The sequence below is a fragment of the Molossus molossus genome, unplaced genomic scaffold (assembly GCF_014108415.1).
Source record: "Molossus molossus isolate mMolMol1 unplaced genomic scaffold, mMolMol1.p scaffold_m16_p_26, whole genome shotgun sequence".
NCBI classification, from domain to species: domain Eukaryota; kingdom Metazoa; phylum Chordata; class Mammalia; order Chiroptera; family Molossidae; genus Molossus; species Molossus molossus.
In genome coordinates, this window is record NW_023425362.1 from 2,521,579 (window position 1) to 2,541,137 (window position 19,559).

The following is a 19,559-nucleotide window of genomic DNA, read 5'->3' on the forward strand; positions in this document are numbered from 1 at the left end:
ATAATAAATAAACAAAGAGACTGAGTGAATGGTATTGTATGTGAATTTAGACGGGTGAATTATATTGTATGTGAATCTCAATAAAGATGTAATTTTTTACGGCAGCCGAGCTTCCACGGGGTCCTCGGGCTCTCTCGGAAGCAGCCACCTGCTTGGAGGAAGCAAGCGAGCTGCCCGAGGGCCGTGGGCAAGCTGGCGACGCTCGGAGTGAGCAGGGCCCGCTGACAGCCCGCACCCACCACCAGACACGCGAGGGAACCCGCCTTCCAGACGGCCCACTGACCCTCAGACAAGCCATCCCCACTGTGTCCAGTCTGACTTCCTGACCCACAGAATCCATGAGCAATTTTTTCTTAAGCAAAAAAACTATCAGCCTGTCTAGATCAAGCACTGCCCCTCCATCATGGTCCTTTCCTGAAATTTCGTGGCGTCCTCCCTGACCTTGGTAGGCAGTTCTCAGTTTTAAGAATCAAAAGGCCTGGGTTCAAGTCCCACCTGCAACAGCTACACGCTGGCACGGTGTTAACCAAGTGTTTGCTCTGAGCGTGAGCTCCCTCGCCCCAGAAATGAGAATGAGAATGTGTGTGAAACGAGATAACCACGTATGACAGCAGTCTGAACGCTGCCAAGTGATGTACAAACAGCATTTCCGACAGGACGGACCTGTCTACGCTCGAACACTCGCACCCCCGCTGCGGCTCAGTGCGCTCACAGGGTCCGGGCCAGGAGGCGGCGCAGCCCGCTGCCTACTCTCTGCAGTGCTCACAACGCCTTGCAGCATTATCGCAGACAGCAGGCCCTCTCCTCCGGGCCCAGCAGCAAACTCATTAATTCTTCATGGGCACACCACTTGTGTTTATTGAGCAGAAAATGCTCCAACAAAGTTCAACCTCAGACTAAAAGGAACCTCATTTCATCTTATTAAAATTTCATTTTTATTTGGTCTTGCATAGCTAAAAAGAAAAACAGGTTTCAACTGAAGCCATTTTAGAAAAATAAGTCACAACTACCTCATTTCAGATCATGAAATCTTTCTTTTAAAAACATATCATCCAATAAACTTTCTACAAGTTATACTGCTTTAAAACACTACAGTAATTCATAGTTTTAAAGAGAACCCTGCCTGGCCAGTGTGGCTCAGTGGCTGCCGGTCGATTCCTGGTCAGGGCACATGCCCAGGTTGTGGGCCCGATCCCCAATGGGGAGCATGCAGGAGGCAGCCAATCGATGTTCTCTCTCATCGATGTTTCTATCTCCCTCTCACCTCCTCTGTCTCTAAAATCAATAAAGAAAAAAAAATTTTAATAAAAAGAGAACCCTAATGCCCTAGCCAGTGTTGCTCAGCGGTTAGAACACAGGCCCTTAGACTGAAGGGTCTTGGGTTCAATTCCCAGTCAAGGACACATACTCGGGTTGCAGGTTTGATCCCTGGCCCCAGTCAGGGTCATGTGGGAGGCAACCAATTGATGACATGTCTCTCTCACATTGATGTCTCTCTCTCTCTCTCTCTTCCCCCCTCCCTCCCTTCTACTCTCTCTAAAAAAACTCAACGGAAAAATATCCTCAGGTGAAGACTAACAAAAATAGAAACACAGGTCCAGAAGAGTGATTATCTGGGTGGGGAGAAGGAGCTGAGTGCAAGAGCAGAGCACAGCAGCTCAGCTGTTCTGTGTGACAGTGTGTCTCATGCTGGACGGAGCACACATGTGCGCCCTGTTCGCCATATGCATCGGTACAGCCGCGCACCGCGTAAGACCTTGGTCGGCGTGGCCCGCACACGGCGGTGGTCCCGCGAGAGTAGAACGGAGCAGAAAGTTCCTGTCGCCTGGTGAGGCCGCGGCAGCGCCTGTGGCGACACTGGTGTGACACACCTGTGAGCACACGCTCGTGCGGGGCCTAACGCTCGGTCACAGACGACCGTTCCTGGCGGTGCGTCCACCGCAGTGCACTTGGCACCGTTACTGTAGAGGGCACGCTTCCCACTCAGGAGGAAGACGCGATCTCCGTGGCAGGGGCCGTGGTATGCTGGCGGCAGCCTCCACGTCGCGTGTTTATGTCCTGACCACGTCCTTTCCTCCTGTGCTGCACTAACCCGGGGGGTTTGGTGCCGCGACACGCGGTGCAGGCCGCACCCGGGGCGCCAGGCTGCCCGTCTAGGTGTCAGTGCGCTGTGACGCTGGCACGGCCACGTGGGTCTCAGGTCGCACCCTGCTGTTAAGCAGTGCAGGGCTGTATGGCTTTTCACAGCCTGAGACATGCTCTGTTTTGTTTTCTTGTTTATTCCTCACCTGAGGATGTCTTTCTACTTATCATCAGATAAAGGGGGAGGGAGGGGGAGAGATAGAGAGACAGAGAAACATCACGTGACAGAGCCACATGGACAGGGCCGGGCACGAACTGCAACCAAGGCACATGCCCCTGACCAGAATCGAACCCGCGACTCACTGGTCCTCAGGTTGATGCTCTAACCGCTGATCCAAACCGGCCAGGGCACGTGCTCTGTTTGTAAACATCTCGGCCCCGGGGGCGAGGTGCTGACGGCCCTGCCGCAGACACAGCCACCAAAGCCTCTCGCTCCCCCGCACGGTCGGGAAGTGGCAGCTCCTCAAGGACACACTTCTGATGGGGGAGCCTCCCACCCCCACCCCTCCTTCACACTGTGCACACGAGGCTTTCAGAGAAACCTCAGCATCACAGCCATCGGAGATGCGCAGAGAACCGCCGTGAGATGCACTTGGCACCCCGCAGGACAACAAAATTAGAAAGATAATGTAAGTGTTGACAAGGATGCAGAAACACTCAAGCCCTCCACACGGCGGCTGGGAAGGAGCACTGGCGCAGCCGCTCTGGAGGGCAGTCGGGGCCCGGGCTGGGCTCAGACAGCCAACAGCGGCCACATGACCGTGCACCCCTCCTAGCGGTACACCCTGCAGAAACGGAAACACGCCACACTGACTCCCATAGGCTATTTACAACAGCACACATCGGACACAGGCCACATGTCCAGCACCCGATGAAGGCATAGGTATAAGCCTACTGCGCCCTCGCCCCCCACTGGACGATGACTAGGTCACGCAAGCACTGAAGTGCTGACACGGCCACGACAGGGTGAGCCTGGAACACAGGGTGCTCAGTGACAGCTGCCAGCCACAAACGACCAAGTACAGTGTCACTCCACTCACAGGAAATGTCCAGAACAGGCAGATCTACAGGACAACAGTAGACTGGTGACTGCCGGGCTGGAGGGGGAGTATGGGTCTCTCTGAGATGAGGGAATGTCCTGGAGCTGACGGGGTTAACGGCCGCACACTTCTGTGAGTACACAGAACACTGAACTGCACACTGAAGTGGTGAGATTTCTGGCATGTAAATGATACTTCTATAAGAACGTTAGAAGGAAGAAAGGATTCAGGAGGGAGCGGAGGGAGAGGAGAGGCAGGAGAAGGGAGCAGAAAGGTCCCTCCCCACCGACCCAGGTGCCCAGGAAGGTGGGTATGTCGTGGGGTGGGGGCCGCACAAGAAGGCCTCCCTTCAGCACCAAGCACCCGGTGACCAATGTCACTCAATAACCCTTCAAACAGGTCTGTGCCCAGTCGTTCGCTGAATAACGACAGCCCATCGTGCCAGCGTCCCAGAAGGCATCCAGCCACCTCCTGAGGGAATGGCGGGACCTGTCTCACCCCTCAGACTAAGACACAGACACGTAAGAAGGTGACACCGGGGCCCACAGCTGTGTTCTGCAGCCCTGATCCGCGGCATCCAGGGACCACACGCCAGGCAGCCAGGAGGGCTCTCAGACAGAACAAGTGAGCAGGAACTAAGGACAGCACAGCTCCCAGCCCGGGATGTGACAGAGGCTCACACCTGGTGACAGGGCTGGGCCCAGACAAAGGGCCAGCACCCCGCAGTCGGGGGGGCAGGCAGAGACATGCCCAGGACAGTGCTCTGCAGGGGCCCTAACCAGAGTCCCCTGCCCCACAGCCCCACTGAGACTAGACCCTGGTAGGGGGAGGGGCAGGCAGAGACAGGCCCAGGACAGTGCCCTGCAGGGGCCCTAACCAGAGTCCCCTGCCCCACAGCCCCACTGAGACTAGACCCTGGTAGGGGGAGGGGCAGGCAGAGACAGGCCCAGGACAGTGCTCTACAGGGGCCCTAACCAGAGCCCCCTGCCCCACGGCCCCACTGAGACTAGACCCTGGTAGGGGAGGGGCAGGCAGAGACAGTCCCAGGACAGTGCTCTGCAGGGGCCCTAACTAGAGCCCCCTGCCCCACAGCCCCACTGAGACTAGACCCTGGTAGGGGGAGGGGCAGGCAGAGACAGGCCCAGGACAGTGCCCTGCAGGGGCCCTAACTAGAGCCCCCTGCCCCACAGCCCCACTGAGACTAGACCCTGGTAGGGGAGGGGCAGGCAGAGACAGGCCCAGGACAGTGCCCTGCAGGGCCCTAACTAGAGCCCCCTGCCCCACAACCCCACTGAGACTAGACCCTGGTAGGGGAGGGGCAGGCAGAGACAGGCCCAGGACAGTGCTCTGCAGGAGCCCTAACCAGAGCCCCCTGCCCCACAGCCCCACTGAGACTAGACCCTGGTAGGGGGAGGGGCAGGCAGAGACAGGCCCAGGACAGTGCCCTGCAGGGGCCCTAACTAGAGCCCCCTGCCCCACAGCCCCACTGAGACTAGACCCTGGTAGGGGGAGGGGCAGGCAGAGACAGGCCCAGGACAGTGCCCTGCAGGGGCCCTAACCAGAGTCCCCTGCCCCACAGCCCCACTGAGACTAGACCCTGGTAGGGGGAGGGGCAGGCAGAGACAGGCCCAGGACAGTGCTCTACAGGGGCCCTAACCAGAGCCCCCTGCCCCACGGCCCCACTGAGACTAGACCCTGGTAGGGGAGGGGCAGGCAGAGACAGTCCCAGGACAGTGCTCTGCAGGGGCCCTAACTAGAGCCCCCTGCCCCACAGCCCCACTGAGACTAGACCCTGGTAGGGGGAGGGGCAGGCAGAGACAGGCCCAGGACAGTGCCCTGCAGGGGCCCTAACTAGAGCCCCCTGCCCCACAGCCCCACTGAGACTAGACCCTGGTAGGGGAGGGGCAGGCAGAGACAGGCCCAGGACAGTGCCCTGCAGGGCCCTAACTAGAGCCCCCTGCCCCACAACCCCACTGAGACTAGACCCTGGTAGGGGAGGGGCAGGCAGAGACAGGCCCAGGACAGTGCTCTGCAGGAGCCCTAACCAGAGCCCCCTGCCCCACAGCCCCACTGAGACTAGACCCTGGTAGGGGGAGGGGCAGGCAGAGACAGGCCCAGGACAGTGCCCTGCAGGGGCCCTAACTAGAGCCCCCTGCCCCACAGCCCCACTGAGACTAGACCCTGGTAGGGGGAGGGGCAGGCAGAGACAGGCCCAGGACAGTGCTCTGCAGGGGCCCTAACTAGAGCCCCCTGCCCCACAGCCCCGCTGAGACTAGACCCTGGCAGGGGAGGTGGGTGACAAAGGAGGAGTAAAGCTCGGGTTTGATGCGAGCACAGGGAGGTCGCCTCTAGGTGGGCAGGGTCACGGAAGAGGTCAGGCTGGTGACACTGGTCAGACGGGAATGCCCAAATGGAAGGGATGGCCCGAGATCAATGCCTCTCTTCACAACCCTGTCCAGGCTGCTTTTACAACACAGCTCAAGAATGTTTTATGAAAACTCAAGACCGAGACTGCCGGAGGCCCGCTCGGGGACAGCTGGCTCTGGAGCCCCCCTCCCCAGGAAGCTCCACGCAACAGCGACCTGCGACCGGCCACTGCCGACTCGGTGGTGCTTCTCTGCTCCACGCAGCCAGCTGGGCCCCTGCCCCACCAGGCCCGCCTGGAGCTGCAGAGAGGCCAGGGAGCGGGGGAGCCTGCCCGGGGCTGCTCCCCCGAGGGGGACGATCGTTAGGGTCCAGGTGCACCTAGAACAGGCGTCGGCGAGGAAGGAGCAGTCAGGCCAGAGCTGAGGCCGCGGGGTGCTGAGCACAGGTGCTCCTCTCTGGTGAGCCTGGAACCCTGCAGCACGGTGCCAGCTCTGAATCAGAATGACTGGACAGCCCAGCTTCCTCGTGCAGGTGACGGGCCAGCAGCAGCGGGCACGACAGAGTGAGCAGGAGAAACACAAGAATGGAGAGGGAATAACGGCGGTTGCGCGCGGCAAGCATCATAAAGTAAATGAAAACATTACGGCCACAGTAACGATTAAACGCGTCCCCGTACTTCAGACACACGGGGTACACGGCGGACTGTGCAGGCAGCTCCGCTTGGCACTCAGCCTCCTCCCTGCTCCGTGCAGCCATTACTCCACGTCCCCGCTGGGTCCAATCAGGGTTTCTGAGACATGAACTGGATCAGCGACGGAGTCACCACTGGGCTCCCTCTCACACACAGGGATGCTCCCAGGTTTGCAGTGTGTGCAGAAGAAGTAAGCTTTCCAAGGACATTAACTTCAGAAGGCTTCCGGGGAAGACGCACCCAACACCATCGTTACAACAGTGAACAATTCCGCTTGCCCCCACTCACAGCAGAGTCTGAGACTCGTCCAACCAGGAGTCAGCAGCAGAAACACGTGGCCCCGCAGAGCCCAGACCAGGTCCACGGGCTGTCCCTCCGCTGACCCCCACACCCCTCCACCCAACAGTAAGCTCACCCTGGCCTGCAGACTCCCAGCAACCCGGCCCCCAGCCACGAGTCCCTGGAAGACTGGATGTGTCCCCTGCCATGCTCCGTGTGGCCCCCAGAACCCAGCGAGGATCTGGGCAATCACCGAGCCAAGGGCATGCTGCTTCGTGGACATCTCTAGATCTGTATTTTGGAAACAAGTGTGTTTAAGTAAATTTCTTCCTCAATGAAAAGAGCCACTTGTGAGCTTGTGGATACAAAGAACAAGCTGGTGGTTACCAGAAGGTGGGATTGGGCGCAAGGGGAAAGGGGGTCAAACTAAAACAAGCCCTGAGGAAGTGATGCACAGGTGGTGGCCCTGATGAATGACACTGCGCCACACAGCTGAAGGCTGCTGAGAGTAAACCTTAAAAGTTCTCATCACGAGAAAAAGTAATTTGTAACTGTGTGTGGCGACAGATGTTAACTAGATTTCCTGTGGAGATCATTTCACAACATATAGGAATATCCGATCATTATGTCGTACACCTGAAACTATTACAATGCTGTATGTCCGTTATACCCCATAAAAAGCGCTGTGCGTTTATTACAGAAAACATGAATAGGAAAGGGATGTAAATTACACAGAGGAATCCAATTCCGCCGCCGGCAGCGGCCACCATGCTCCCTCCCTTCCTTGCAGCTCGGCTGCTTTACCACCAGGCTTCCCTTCCGCTCCCGCTCCCCGGTCCTGCCAGCCTGTCGGTGCTCCCAGAACCTTCCATGCACTCCTGACCCCGCACCCCAAAGCCGAGTTCTCAATGCTGCCATCTCCCACTTCGGGTAAATCGCACTCTCTCCTGACCGCTGACCATCTCTCTCGGTAAACGATTCTCAAACAGCGGCCTCGAGGCACAAGGCCAGCTCTCGGCCCCACACTCACCCCCTCACACTACCGGGTCCATTGCTGAAATCTGGTTTGCCCCAAATGCCACGCCTCACACTACTTTCAGTGTCCGGCAGGACAGTGACGTCCTGCCAGTCACCCAAAAACAAAACAACGGACTCGCTGCCTTGTCACACCCTCCTCCACCAGCGGCCTCCCGGTCCTGCGTGGGCCCACTGCTGTCTCCACTGCCCTGGGCAGGGCTCCCTTTCCTCTCTGCCTGACCACGACATCCGCTTCTGCGTGACTGCATTTCCAAGAACAACAATCCGAGCACCAAGGTCACCCTCACCTCCTCCTTGATGTACACAGCTGGTCTACTGCAACTCCCCATCACACCTGGTCCACAGAACACTCCCCATCACACCTGGTCCACAGAACACTCCCCATCACACCAGGCCCACGGCACTCTCCCCATCACACCTGGCCCACAGAACACTCCCCATCACACCTGGTCCACAGAACACTCCCCATCACACCTGGCCCACGGCACTCTCCCCATCACACCTGGTCCACAGAACACTCCCCATCACACCTGGTCCACAGAACACTCCCCATCACACCTGGTCCACAGAACACTCCGCCATCACAACCGGTCACGTAACTCTCCCCATCACACCTGTGCCACAGAACACTCCCCATCACAACTGGCCCACTGCACCTATCCCATCACACCTGGTCCACGGCACTCGCCCATCACACTGGGACCTGACTGGCCCACAGAACACTCCCCATCACACCTGGCCCACGGCACTCTCCCCATCACACCTGGCCCACGGCACACTCCCCATCACACCTGGTCCACGGCACTCTCCCCATCACACCTGGTCCACGGCACTCTCCCCATCACACCTGGTCCACAGAACACTCCCCATCACACCTGGTCCACGGCACTCTCCCCATCACACCTGGCCCACAGAACACTCCCCATCACACCTGGCCCACGGCACTCTCCCCATCACACCTGGCCCACAGAACACTCCCCATCACACCTGGCCCACAGAACACTCCCCATCACACCTGGCCCTCGGCACTCTCCCCATCACACCTGGCCCACGGCACTCTCCCCATCACACCTGGCCCACGGCACTCTCCCCCACACCTGGCCCACGGCACACTCCCCATCACACCTGGCCCACGGCACTCTCCCCCACACCTGGCCCACGGCACTCTCCCCATCACACCTGGCCCACGGCACTCTCCCCATGACAGTGTGGTCCACAGCACACTCTGTCTGCCATCTTCTCTCCTTGGTCAGGTCCCTGTGGGCTGGGTTCTCTCTCTTGTCAATCTTTTCATCATCTGGGCCTTGGTTTAGGCCACGCTCATGGCCAAGAAGGCCAAGGCCAAGCCCTAGCCCCTGACTACAAAACACCCCTCACACCCAAGTGTATGCCCAAAGGAAGGATGATCCCTCAAAGTCCAGCATGCTGTCACCCCACCAGGCACCCGAATTCCCTTCCTGTAGCCCCTGCTGCTGCAGGACTCTCGTCATCCCTCCACTGAACAGTGTGTCATACGCTGCACTGCGGAGTTTCTAGCAGTGTCTCCTCCCCAAGGAAGGGAAGGCGCTGCACTGCAGGGATCACACATTCCCCTGCGCACACCCGGCCCGCGCACACAGCACCCAGCGAGCGCCGCACACCCGGCCTAAGAGCATACAGCACCCAGTGAGCGTTGCACACCCAGCCTGTGCACACAGAAGGCACCCAGTGAGCGCCGTACACCCGGCCTGTGCACACAGAAGGCACCCAGTGAGCGCTGCACACCCGGCCTGTGCACACAGAAGGCACCCAGTGAGCGCCGTACACCCGGTCTGTGCACACACAGTAGGCACCCAGTGAGTGCCGCATACCCGGCCTGTGCACACACAGAAGGCACCCAGTGAGCACACCCGGCCTGCACGCACACAGCACCCAGTGAGCGCCACACACCCGGCCTGCGCACACAGCACCCAGTGAGCGCCACACACCCGGCCTGCGCACACAGCACCCAGTGAATGCCGCACACCCAGCCTGTGCGCACACAGCACCCAATGAGCGCTGCACACCCGGCCTACACACACACAGAAGGCACCCAGTGAGTGCTACACGGCCGTTCTCTCCCTCGCTGTGCGACCTGAGCAATGAAGCACTTCACATGTGGGTGGTAAGTGTCCAAGGGCCAAAAGCTCTCCCAGGCAGGCTGACTGGGCACTTCCCCTGCCTGGCCAGTCCTGCCAGAGCCCCTTCAATCACAACAGTTGACGAAATCACATTTGATGAGACGTAAATGCTACGACAGCTCCAGGGACTGGTTCTGGAACAGAAAATTAACCCGAGATGAACATTACTTCTAAGGAGAACACGGAATGGGTCCGCAGCAGATGTGTCTTTACCAGCCGTTCCACGAAATGTCAGTCGCTGTCTAATAACCCACAGCACTCCTGACCAAGGCAGAAGAGGTGGCATCCTGTGTCCTCCCCACCCCAGGGAACATGTCCCAGCGCCCCAGCCAGGAGGGAATGTTGTCCTGTACTGGGAACACTGTAAAGCTGGGCCTCATAGCATCCCACCCTCTCTGCCTGCCAGGGCCCACCTGAACTCTGAGAGGGGTGTGGCCAGCCCCCTCCCCCACCTGTTTCCCACCCCAACAGCACAAGGCCAGGCTGAGTCCCACCGGCTGGCTGGCCTCACCACCTGCAACACACTCACGTGAGGACAACAGAACAGGTGCACCCTCGCAGGGGTCATCTCCTGCCTTTGTTCACGCGTGCCCAGGCTGCACCCTCTTGAAAATCCCAGTCACTCTGCTGAGGGGTTTCGGACGAGGATCAGCAGCTCATCCAAAAAACAGGAAAAAACACTGTTTGTCTCCCCTGGGTGTGAGCCTCCAAGCCAACAAGTGTGATTCTACCTGGGGGTTTAGCAGGGCTGTTTACTGCCGCGGGGCGTCCCGGAGAGCAAGTGTGCTTCTCTCTGTGCCGTTAGTAGCTGTTTACTGCCGCGGGGCGTCCCGGAGAGCAAGTGTGCTTCTCTCTGTGCCGTTAGTAGCTGTTTACTGCCGCGGGGCGTCCCGGAGAGCAAGTGTGCTTCTCTCTGTGCCGTTAGTAGCTGTTTACTGCCGCGGGGCGTCCCGGAGAGCAAGTGTGCTTCTCTCTGTGCCGTTAGTAGCTGTTTACTGCCGCGGGGCGTCCCAGAGAGCAAGTGTGCTTCTCTCTGTGCGGTTAGTAGGCTGTTTACTGCCCCGGGGCGTCCCGGAAAGCAAGTGTGCTTCTCTCTGTGCGGTTAGTAGGCTGTTTACTGCCCCGGGGCGTCCCGGAGAGCAAGTGTGCTTCTCTCTGTGCGGTTAGTAGGCTGTTTACTGCCGCGGGGCATCCCGGAGAGCAAGTGTGCTTCTCTCTGTGCCGTTAGTAGCTGTTTACTGCCGCGGGGCGTCCCGGAGAGCAAGTGTGCTTCTCTCTGTGCCGTTAGTAGCTGTTTACTGCCGCGGGGCGTCCCGGAGAGCAAGTGTGCTTCTCTCTGTGCGGCTAGTAGGCTGTTTACTGCCGCGGGGCGTCCCGGAGAGCAAGTGTGCTTCTCTCTGTGCGGTTAGTAGGCTGTTTACTGCCGCGGGGCGTCCCGGAGAGCAAGTGTGCTTCTCTCTGTGCGGTTAGTAGGCTGTTTACTGCCGCGGGGCGTCCCAGAGAGCAAGTGTGCTTCTCTCTGTGCCGTTAGTAGCTGTTTACTGCCGCGGGGCGTCCCGGAGAGCAAGTGTGCTTCTCTCTGTGTGGTTAGTAGGCTGTTTACTGCCCCGGGGCGTCCCGGAGAGCAAGTGTGCTTCTCTCTGTGCGGTTAGTAGGCTGTTTACTGCCGCGGGGCGTCCCAGAGAGCAAGTGTGCTTCTCTCTGTGCGGTTAGTAGGCTGTTTACTGCCGCGGGGCATCCCGGAGAGCAAGTGGAAGGCAGCTGCACGGCAGGGTATAAGGTCTACCACGAGCAGCAAGGCCAAGCTCAAATGCGCAGTCTGTGTGAAAAGCAAGATGGCAGACGCTGGTCACACTGGCCCGGGCAGTGCACACCCCGGGGCCAGGCTGTTCCTCTGGCAGACCCAGGATGAGCCAGAACACACAGAAAGAGGCCCACAGGGTCAGAACGCAGAACCAATGGGGCAGCGGAGCCTGACTCAAACCAGCTCATTCTCAGGAGCTGTGGCCTTGAGCAAAGACAGCCTCCCAACCGCCACCCGTGCAGAGAAGCGCAGACGTGCAGCTGCCAGGGCCTGGCAGGTGCGCATGCTCCCGCGTGGCAGATCGGCGACAGCAGCAGCGTCCCCAGCCCTCCTCCACGCAGTGCACGGGAGCCTCCATGGCCGCTGCGGTGCTGAACCACCGAGGGCTACAGACTCCCCAGAAAAGAGGACCAGCATTCAGAATGGGGGAACAAACAGACTGAGCTACTCAAAGCGAGAGTTCCCTGTGGTGCGGAGCTGCCCACTCCCTCGGGCCTCCTGATGCCCTGCTCATCTGCTAAGGGAACATCAGGGGGAACTGAGAAGCTGTTCATCTCGCCCCTAATGAGCCCTCAGAGTTGTGGACCTCAGGGTACACAGGAAGCATGTCCCTGACTCCCAACCTGAAGACTAGGGGGCCAAACCAGGCGCAGGCAGGAAGGGCAGGGCCCAGTCTGAGTCAAAGCCTCGAGCAGGCCCGGCTCCGGTCTATACAGCGGAGACCAGGCGGCATCTGCACTGTGAGGCCCTGGGCTGCTGGGGTGAGGCCTGGCAGGGGAGCCCTCGGCAAGCATCGCCCGTGCCACCTCCATTCTCGGCTTTGCCTCCGCGTCTGGGCGCAGCATGAACACCTGCCTGGGGACAGGCCCTCACAGCCGCTCTCCCCGGACTCCTCCCCGGACTCCTGGAGACAGAGCCGGGCGGCCAGTGGAGTCTGCGCTGGAGTCTGCGCTCCAGGGCCCGTCCGCAGGAGCCTGGGTGCGCGGCCCGGCCCCTCCTGGCAGGGACCCGCTGTCCGGTACCGGCTGCACCCTGAAGCCCTCAGTGCCAGTCTTCACGGCACGCGTGTTGGACTGATGACTGCACGAGCTGAGGAGTGGCCCGCAGAGGACGAAGCCTCCTGGAGCGACACAGAGGGGAGCGAGGCCACTCACTGCCCGGCACACTCCGCTGCCCTTGTCTAGCTGCGGGCGGGCTGCAGAGACCAAGGCGGTCTGGGAACAGAAGGGCAGAGTGGCAGCTCTCAGGGCACCTGCAGCCTGACCCTGAATTCACAACACGGGGGTGGGGGGAGATACTTCCTCCTGCTCCATTTAAAATGTTTAATTAAAAATACAAATCTAAAATATCAGGAATTTATTTGTTTTAAACTTTTTTTTTAATCCTCACCCAAGGACATTTTTCCATTTTTTGTTCAGATAGAGTGGGGAGGGAGAGAGAAAGAAACATCGACGTGAAAGGGACACATGGAGGGCTGCCACCCGCACGACCCAACCAGGGCCGGGGACAAACCGCAACAGAGGTACATGCCCTTAGCGGGAACCAAATCCGGGTCTCTCTGGACGCAGATCGACGCTCTACCACTTAGCCAAACCGGACAGGGCTGTTTTAAACATTTTTGTCCTCACTTAAAATTCACCCAAAAGAGTTTAGATTTGCTCTGTTAGACAAATAAGAGGACGAAAATATGATTCATATTAAATTTATTGTTCATAAAGTGTCTCCAGGCACGGCGCGACCTTCTCCATTACAGTGACCAGAGCCCACCCCACCTGCCCACCGCCCCGCCGGAGCATAGGCTCCTGGGTCCCCTGCAGCACAGAAAGCAGGAGCCCAAACAGCTGCTCCGAAAACACGAGCAGGGAAACACACGGGTTCATAAACCGCACGAGGGCCGGTGGGCCCAGCTCAGAACTTCTGAGAAGACGCAGGTCTGTACTTGGCTCCTGGATCCCAGCAGGCAGGGGACAAGGACAAACCCGCCCAGGGTAGGTCCAGTCCCTTGGGACTGTGCACTTGGCAGAGGTCACCAGTGAGAGGCCAGCCCAGCTGTGAAGACTGGCCTAGTACCCGGTCCACGTTCAAGTGCAGCACTGCAGGGCAGAGGGCTCCCTGCAGCCCTGCCCCGTCCGACCTCCCCGGGTCCCCCCGCTGCAGTCTAGGGGCCACCAGCTGCCTCGCCTCCGGAGCACCCATTGCTGCTCACTCAGGTTGTTGGTGGAGTTCACTTTCTTGTGGTTGTAGGACCGGGGTCCCTGCTGGCTGTAAGCAGAGGGTGTTCCCACTTCCGGAGGCCGGCAGCATGTCCTGGCTCGAGGCCCCGCTCCATCTCAAAGCAGCAAGCGCTGATCAGAGGGAGCGTTCCCGTCAACCTCTCTGCCCACCTGTACGAGCTCGTCCACCAGGTAAGCCAGGACGAGCTCCCACCAGGTCAGACTAGCAACCTTGATGCCTCTTTGCCACGTAACATGACATTGCGCAGGGCCCGGATGAGCACATGGACATCCTGAGGGTCACTACTCTGCCAACCACACCCATGCCTCAGGCCAGACCAACACTGCAGCCCAACACCAGGCCATCAGTGAACCCTGCGAGTCCACCCCTCTGCCACCCCCGCCGCGGCCCTCATCCTCCCCTCCCACTGCCCACTTCTCCTCTCCCCTCTCTTAAGAATGAAGATCGTAGTGCCACCCCTCGGTTCTGTCTCATGGCTCTTAGGACCAAGACCCCAATCTTCTCCATGGCCTTCAAAGCCCTGCGTGCTCTGGGCCTGCTCACCTCCCCGAGCCTCATCTCGGCTCCCCTTGTGACCTCCTCCTCCCGCCACTGGTCTCCTTGCAGGGCACGTCACCTCTCTTCTCGGAGGGTAGGCTGGCTCCTCTCCAACTCCAGGTCTCACCAGGTGTGACATCCTCTGAGGACGTGACCTTGACCATGGAGTGCCCCATTATTCTGCCATTCCCAGACCAGGACAAACTGCTTACGCATCTACGTACTTACCATCTCCTTCACCCCATGGCCTCTGAAGGCCACGTCTGCCCGCATTCAGCGTGGTCCCTGGCACAGGGAGGAGTTTCTGAATGAACGAGTCACCCCCAATGAGCCTCTCCCTCTGCTGACGAGTGACGGGGCCTGTGAGCTGACCGGTAGCTGACTGCCTCCTACACCCCTGGCGGCTGTGCCAGCTGTGAGCGGAGAGCTAAGCAGACACAACTGTGGCTCTCCCCAGGCGCCCACAGCCCTGCCATATTCCATCTGGGCTTTTCCTGCCATCATCCCACTTACAGATGTCACCCTTCACACGCCCAGCTGCCTGCACAGCCTCTGTCAGCGACCACACTGCCAGGCAGAGCCGCGCCGAACAGCACGCAGAGGGGTCCACACTGGAAGGCCGCCTGACTCACGCCCAGTGTGCTGGGATTCTGTCTTGGCATCTGGTTAAGTGTGGCAAGAATGCCAATTGCAGCTGCAGAAAGCCACGGTCCTACAGGAGCCACGCGAGTCAATGGCCCGAGAAAGAACAGGCCCCAGGGAATTGGACACTGAACCTTTTCTGCTTCTTATCCTCTACCTGCCGACATGGATCAAGCCACAGTCCCCTCCTCTCTTCCCTGGATGTGGGCAACAGCCTCCCCCTGGTCTCCCTCTCTGCCCTCCCCCTGCTTCAGCCCCAGGGCCAGACAACCCTGCTACACCCACCACAGGTTCGCCACTCCCCCCCAAGCCCTCCCCCCGGGCCCCTCGCTAAGAATAAAGGCTAAGTGCGTGCCTCTCCTGTGACTCCCTCCCCGGCCCCTCCCGCAGCTATCTTCCTGGCCCCCTTGCTCTTCTCACAGACACCCCAGCACCAGTGCTGAACCAGGGCCTTTGCACTTGCTGGTCTTCTGCGTGGTCCACTCTCCAGCCACCCAGGGGACCTTGTTCCCCCTCCTCCTGCAAATCTAGCTCAAGTCACCTCCCCTGGGAGGGCTTCCCTGGCCAGCTCACCACCGTGAACCCTCCCACTGTGCCGCCTCGAAACTACCCGTCCTCGACCCTGCCTTACGTTTGATGCCAGTTACCGCCCGCCGCCAGGTGACCTGGCTGTTCTCGGCGCTCCCGCCCCACTGCGCGCTCTGTCAGAGCACGGGTTTTGGTCTATTTCATTCTCTGACATATCTCCAGGGCCTGAAACTGTCACTGCACATAGTAGGCTCTCAGAATATCCAAAAAGCCCTCTCCCACTCTCATCAAAGAGGCCAAAGATCCTCCCGCAGGTCACAGCCCCTGCGGTCTAATGCCACTCCCTCAGGTCACACTTGTGAAGTTGATGGTGCCAGCAGGGATATGACCAAAGGTCACACCGTGATAACAGAAAAAGAAGGCTAACCCAGAACCACGGACTCCTAGTCAGAGGTCTCTCCACCATCCATACATCCCACCCAGCTAGAAAGAAAATTCTAAGAAAGCATCAGCCAAATAGGCAAATGAGAACCAGGGTGCAGAGAACGGGTCTCCAGCAAGACCACCTCTCACACAGTGTGAGGCCTCGGCCAAACCACTGCCTCCCTCCAGGTTAACCTGGGAGACAGCTGGGGTCAACCACCATTTAGCAGCACACAGTGCAAAGGTGAGGACGGCACACGCCCTGTGCAGAGCTCACGGTCCAGTGAGGAAAACAAGCAGAACGAACACAAAGCCTGATGCTGAATGCAAACAGGTGAGGCTTTACCAGAAGGTGCGCTGGAGAGCAGCAGCCCAGACAGAAGGGAGGGAAGGGAGCACGAAATTGACAGAGGCACCATTGGGCATGACAGCGAGGGACCTGTGGTCCATCAGTGCCGCTCAGCACAGCTCATGCAAGGAGGGCTGGGAGATGTGGCGAAGAACGAAGCAGGGGTCGGGTCAGGTCACAACACGAAGGGCCTGAGGCATCATGCAAACACGTGTGCTCCTCAGCATGGCATTCCAGGGGCTCCACAGCCAGCATGCCTCAGTGGACATGTGTGCAGGCAGAGCACGTGTCCTGTAAGCTCTAACACCACGGGCAGGGCAGGGCAGGGCAGCGGCCAGCACACTGCCAGTGCTCAGGGACCACCAGCCATCAGTGTCACAAGGAAGCAGCATGAGGGGATTCTTACTAAGAGAAGATTTGTTACCAAGGGTTGTGCCATATAAAAACCCTTAACAGTTCTGTACTTCGTGGTGGGTGTGTCCTTCCTCCTTTGAGTTTCCCTGGGTTGAAGTCCACACTCCAAAAAAAAGAGTTCAGCAATCATGGGAAGCACCTGGAAGGGCTGCAAACCCACCAGACCTGGAGGGGACCTCTGACAGCACGGTGCTGGCGCAGGTAGAGACGCCGCCTATGGCCAACGGCCACCACTGACCTGACAGGACAAGGACAAACCTTTGCAACTCCTGTCCCATGAAGCAGCAGCTCTCCCAGAGGCAAGGCCACCCCGGGGCAGGGCGCACCGCAGCCCTGCAGGCCTTTCTGGGGGACCTAACCCTCCCCTTGGTCCTGCACTCGGCAGTGACGGTCCCCAACAGTCCTCCAAGACTGCACTCCAGCTCTGTGACTGTAACACGGGAGCGCTCTCAAGAACACGAGAATCAAGGAGAAAGAAGTCTGTCTTCAGTAACAGGATCTCGGAGGAGAGACACGAGGACTGCATCCGATCCCGCGGCTGTCAGAACAAACTACCACAAACTCTGCGGCTTCAACAACAGAAAGTCATCCTCCCGCAGTGCTGGAGGCTGGAAGTTCAAAAGCACGGTGGCCGCAGGGCCACCCTCTGAAGTCTCTCGGAGAGGAACCGTCCTTGCTTCTTTCGCTTCTATGGATTCCAGGAAATCCGCGGCGTCCCTTGGCTCTCAAGTGCATCACTCCAATCTCTGCCCCCATCTTCAAATGCCCCATCCCCAAGGTCTGTGTCTCTATATCCAAATGTCCCTCCCCTTAGGACACCAGTCATTGGACTAGGGTTCACCTCAATCCAGAATGACCTCAACCTAATCAAATCTGCAAAGATCCTATTTCCAAATAAGGTCACAATCACAGGTTCATGAATTTGGGGGTGTGGCGGGGGGAACACTATACAACTGAATCCAAGGATGAATTACCAAGAGACAGAGTGATCAATCCAAAGCTTTATTCAGCATTACAACTCCACATGGCAGCTCGATTATTCTTACATCTCCATCAGTTGTTAAGAAGTGGTTTATCGCCCGGCAGGTCTGGCTCAGTGGATAGTGTCGTCCAATGGACTGAGAGGTCTCGGTTGATTTCTGGTCAGCGCACATACCCAGGTTGCCACCTCAATCCCCACTAGGGGGATGTGTGCAGGAGGCAGCCGATGGATGTTTCTCTCTCTCCCTTCCTCTCTCTCTAAAAAATCAACAAAAACATATTTTACAAAACAAAAAGAAGTGGCTTACTCAGACTGGGAAGGAACCAAAACCTCTAGGCCTAAAACCAACTTGCACTTAATGCCAAGTGGCTCCTATTCTGAGACCACATTCCAGACCACTTGTCCCTGTCACCACGAGGACCTCCGATTCTCTGCCGATCCATATCGCCCACAACATCTTGGACCCCAACACCGGTCTTAAGGAAAGCTCTTACTGTTCTTCAACCACGCACCATCCTACAGAGTAAAAGAGGGTCTTTAAAGACCTTTGGTGCCCCCGCAACGGCACTGTGTCCGAGCAGCCTGTCCCTCACTCCTGCTAACCGCACACCACTCTGAGAAGCCCGTCTCTCGTGGACTCGGCGGATCCCACGGTTGGCAGGTCCACGCTCACACGATGCCGTTTCCTAGGCAACGCCGATGCTCTTACTCCGCGCTGTGAGCGAGTCGGAGTTACTTTGACACCGCAGTTCTCCATTGTCAGTATCTCGGATCGACGTTTCTCACGGAAGGAGCCGTGTTCCGCCGTCTCGGGGTTGCTGGTCGCTCCTGTGCTCTCGGGTGGATGGTTTCCCAGGGTCTTCTCCACGCACCGCACCGTAGGGTCCCGCGCTCCCTCGGGCGGGCCCTGCCACTGCCACAGCCAATCCGATGCGCACCCAGGGGGCACCCCCCACTGCGGGCACCTCGCGGGTGGTCTGTTGGTTTGCTGGTTGGGGGGTCGGTCTGTCTGCTCCCTGCTGCCCAGTCAAGAGAGCAGATGACTTTGAGGCCAAAAGTGGGAACACGGGAATTCACGGGGTGCCTTGGCCCGACTTCCCCGCTCCGGGCACAGGTGCGGCCCACGCGGCCCACGCGGCCCCGGGCCGGTCAGGTGGGCAAAGCCACGGCGCCCGAGCAGAGGCCGATCGGCGGCGCGGCCCCCCCGGCCCGGCCCGGCCCGGCCCGGCCCGGCTCCGACCCCGCCGGCCCCCGCCACCCCGCAGCCCGATGCGCGAAGGGCTGGTCCCGGGGCCGGTCTCGGGGCCACCTCGCCGGCAGCGGCTCCGCCCTCCCCGCCCCCCTCCCGCGCGCGGCCGCCGCCCCCCGGACCCCACGCTCCGACCTCAGGCCCCGCGCCCCCCCCCGCAGTCCCCTCTGAGCCCGGGCTACCCCGCCCCCAGCCCCGACTCGCCCGCAGCCCAGCAAGCCGGCGCCCCCACCTGAACTCTGACCCCTGACCCCGACCCGGCGCGCCCCGTCACACCCACCTGCCCGGGACCTTGCTGTTGCTGCGCTTCCAGAACTGCTTCCTGGCCCCGTCGCTGGCCATGGCCCCTCCTCATCCCTCAGGCCGGCGGCCCCGACACCCCAAGTGCTGCGGACCGGCCCCGCGGCTCCTTCCTGCACCCTGGCTGGCCCCTCAGCCGTCCCGGGACTCCCGAGCGTAGAGCCGAGAGGCTCTTCCGCCTCCCTCCGGAAGTTGTGCCTCCGCACGACAGGAAGTCCCGCCTCCGTCCCAGGCACGCGTTACGTCAGTGCGGGCGCCCATCCGACTAGTTGAAAGAGCGACGCCCGGCGGCGCGGCGGTGGAAGTGCAGCGCCGGAGGCCCGCGCTGGGTTGGCTCGCAGGCGCTGGGCGCCCAGTCTCAGGGACAGTGGTCTGGACCC

The 19,559-nt window shown here is 59.5% G+C and overlaps 1 protein-coding gene across 6 annotated transcripts in view; it reads right to left on the reverse strand.

Moving 5' to 3' along the window:
* The window catches only part of TBC1D22A (TBC1 domain family member 22A), a 228,356-nt gene extending 209,047 nt beyond the window's left edge, over window positions 1-19,309 (reverse strand). The window contains exon 1 of one of the 6 annotated variants that reach the window (XR_004961560.1): window positions 19,160-19,305. Coding sequence is in view for 5 of the 6 variants with exons in the window: in XM_036278220.1 (XP_036134113.1) it covers window positions 19,160-19,221 (62 nt within the window). In the remaining variant the exon portion in view is untranslated. Of the gene's footprint in view, window positions 1-19,159 lie in introns of all 6 variants that reach the window. The other 5 variants (XM_036278220.1, XM_036278221.1, XM_036278222.1 and 2 more) reach the window with 5 other exon arrangements.
* Between the last annotated feature and the right edge of the window lie 250 nt (window positions 19,310-19,559).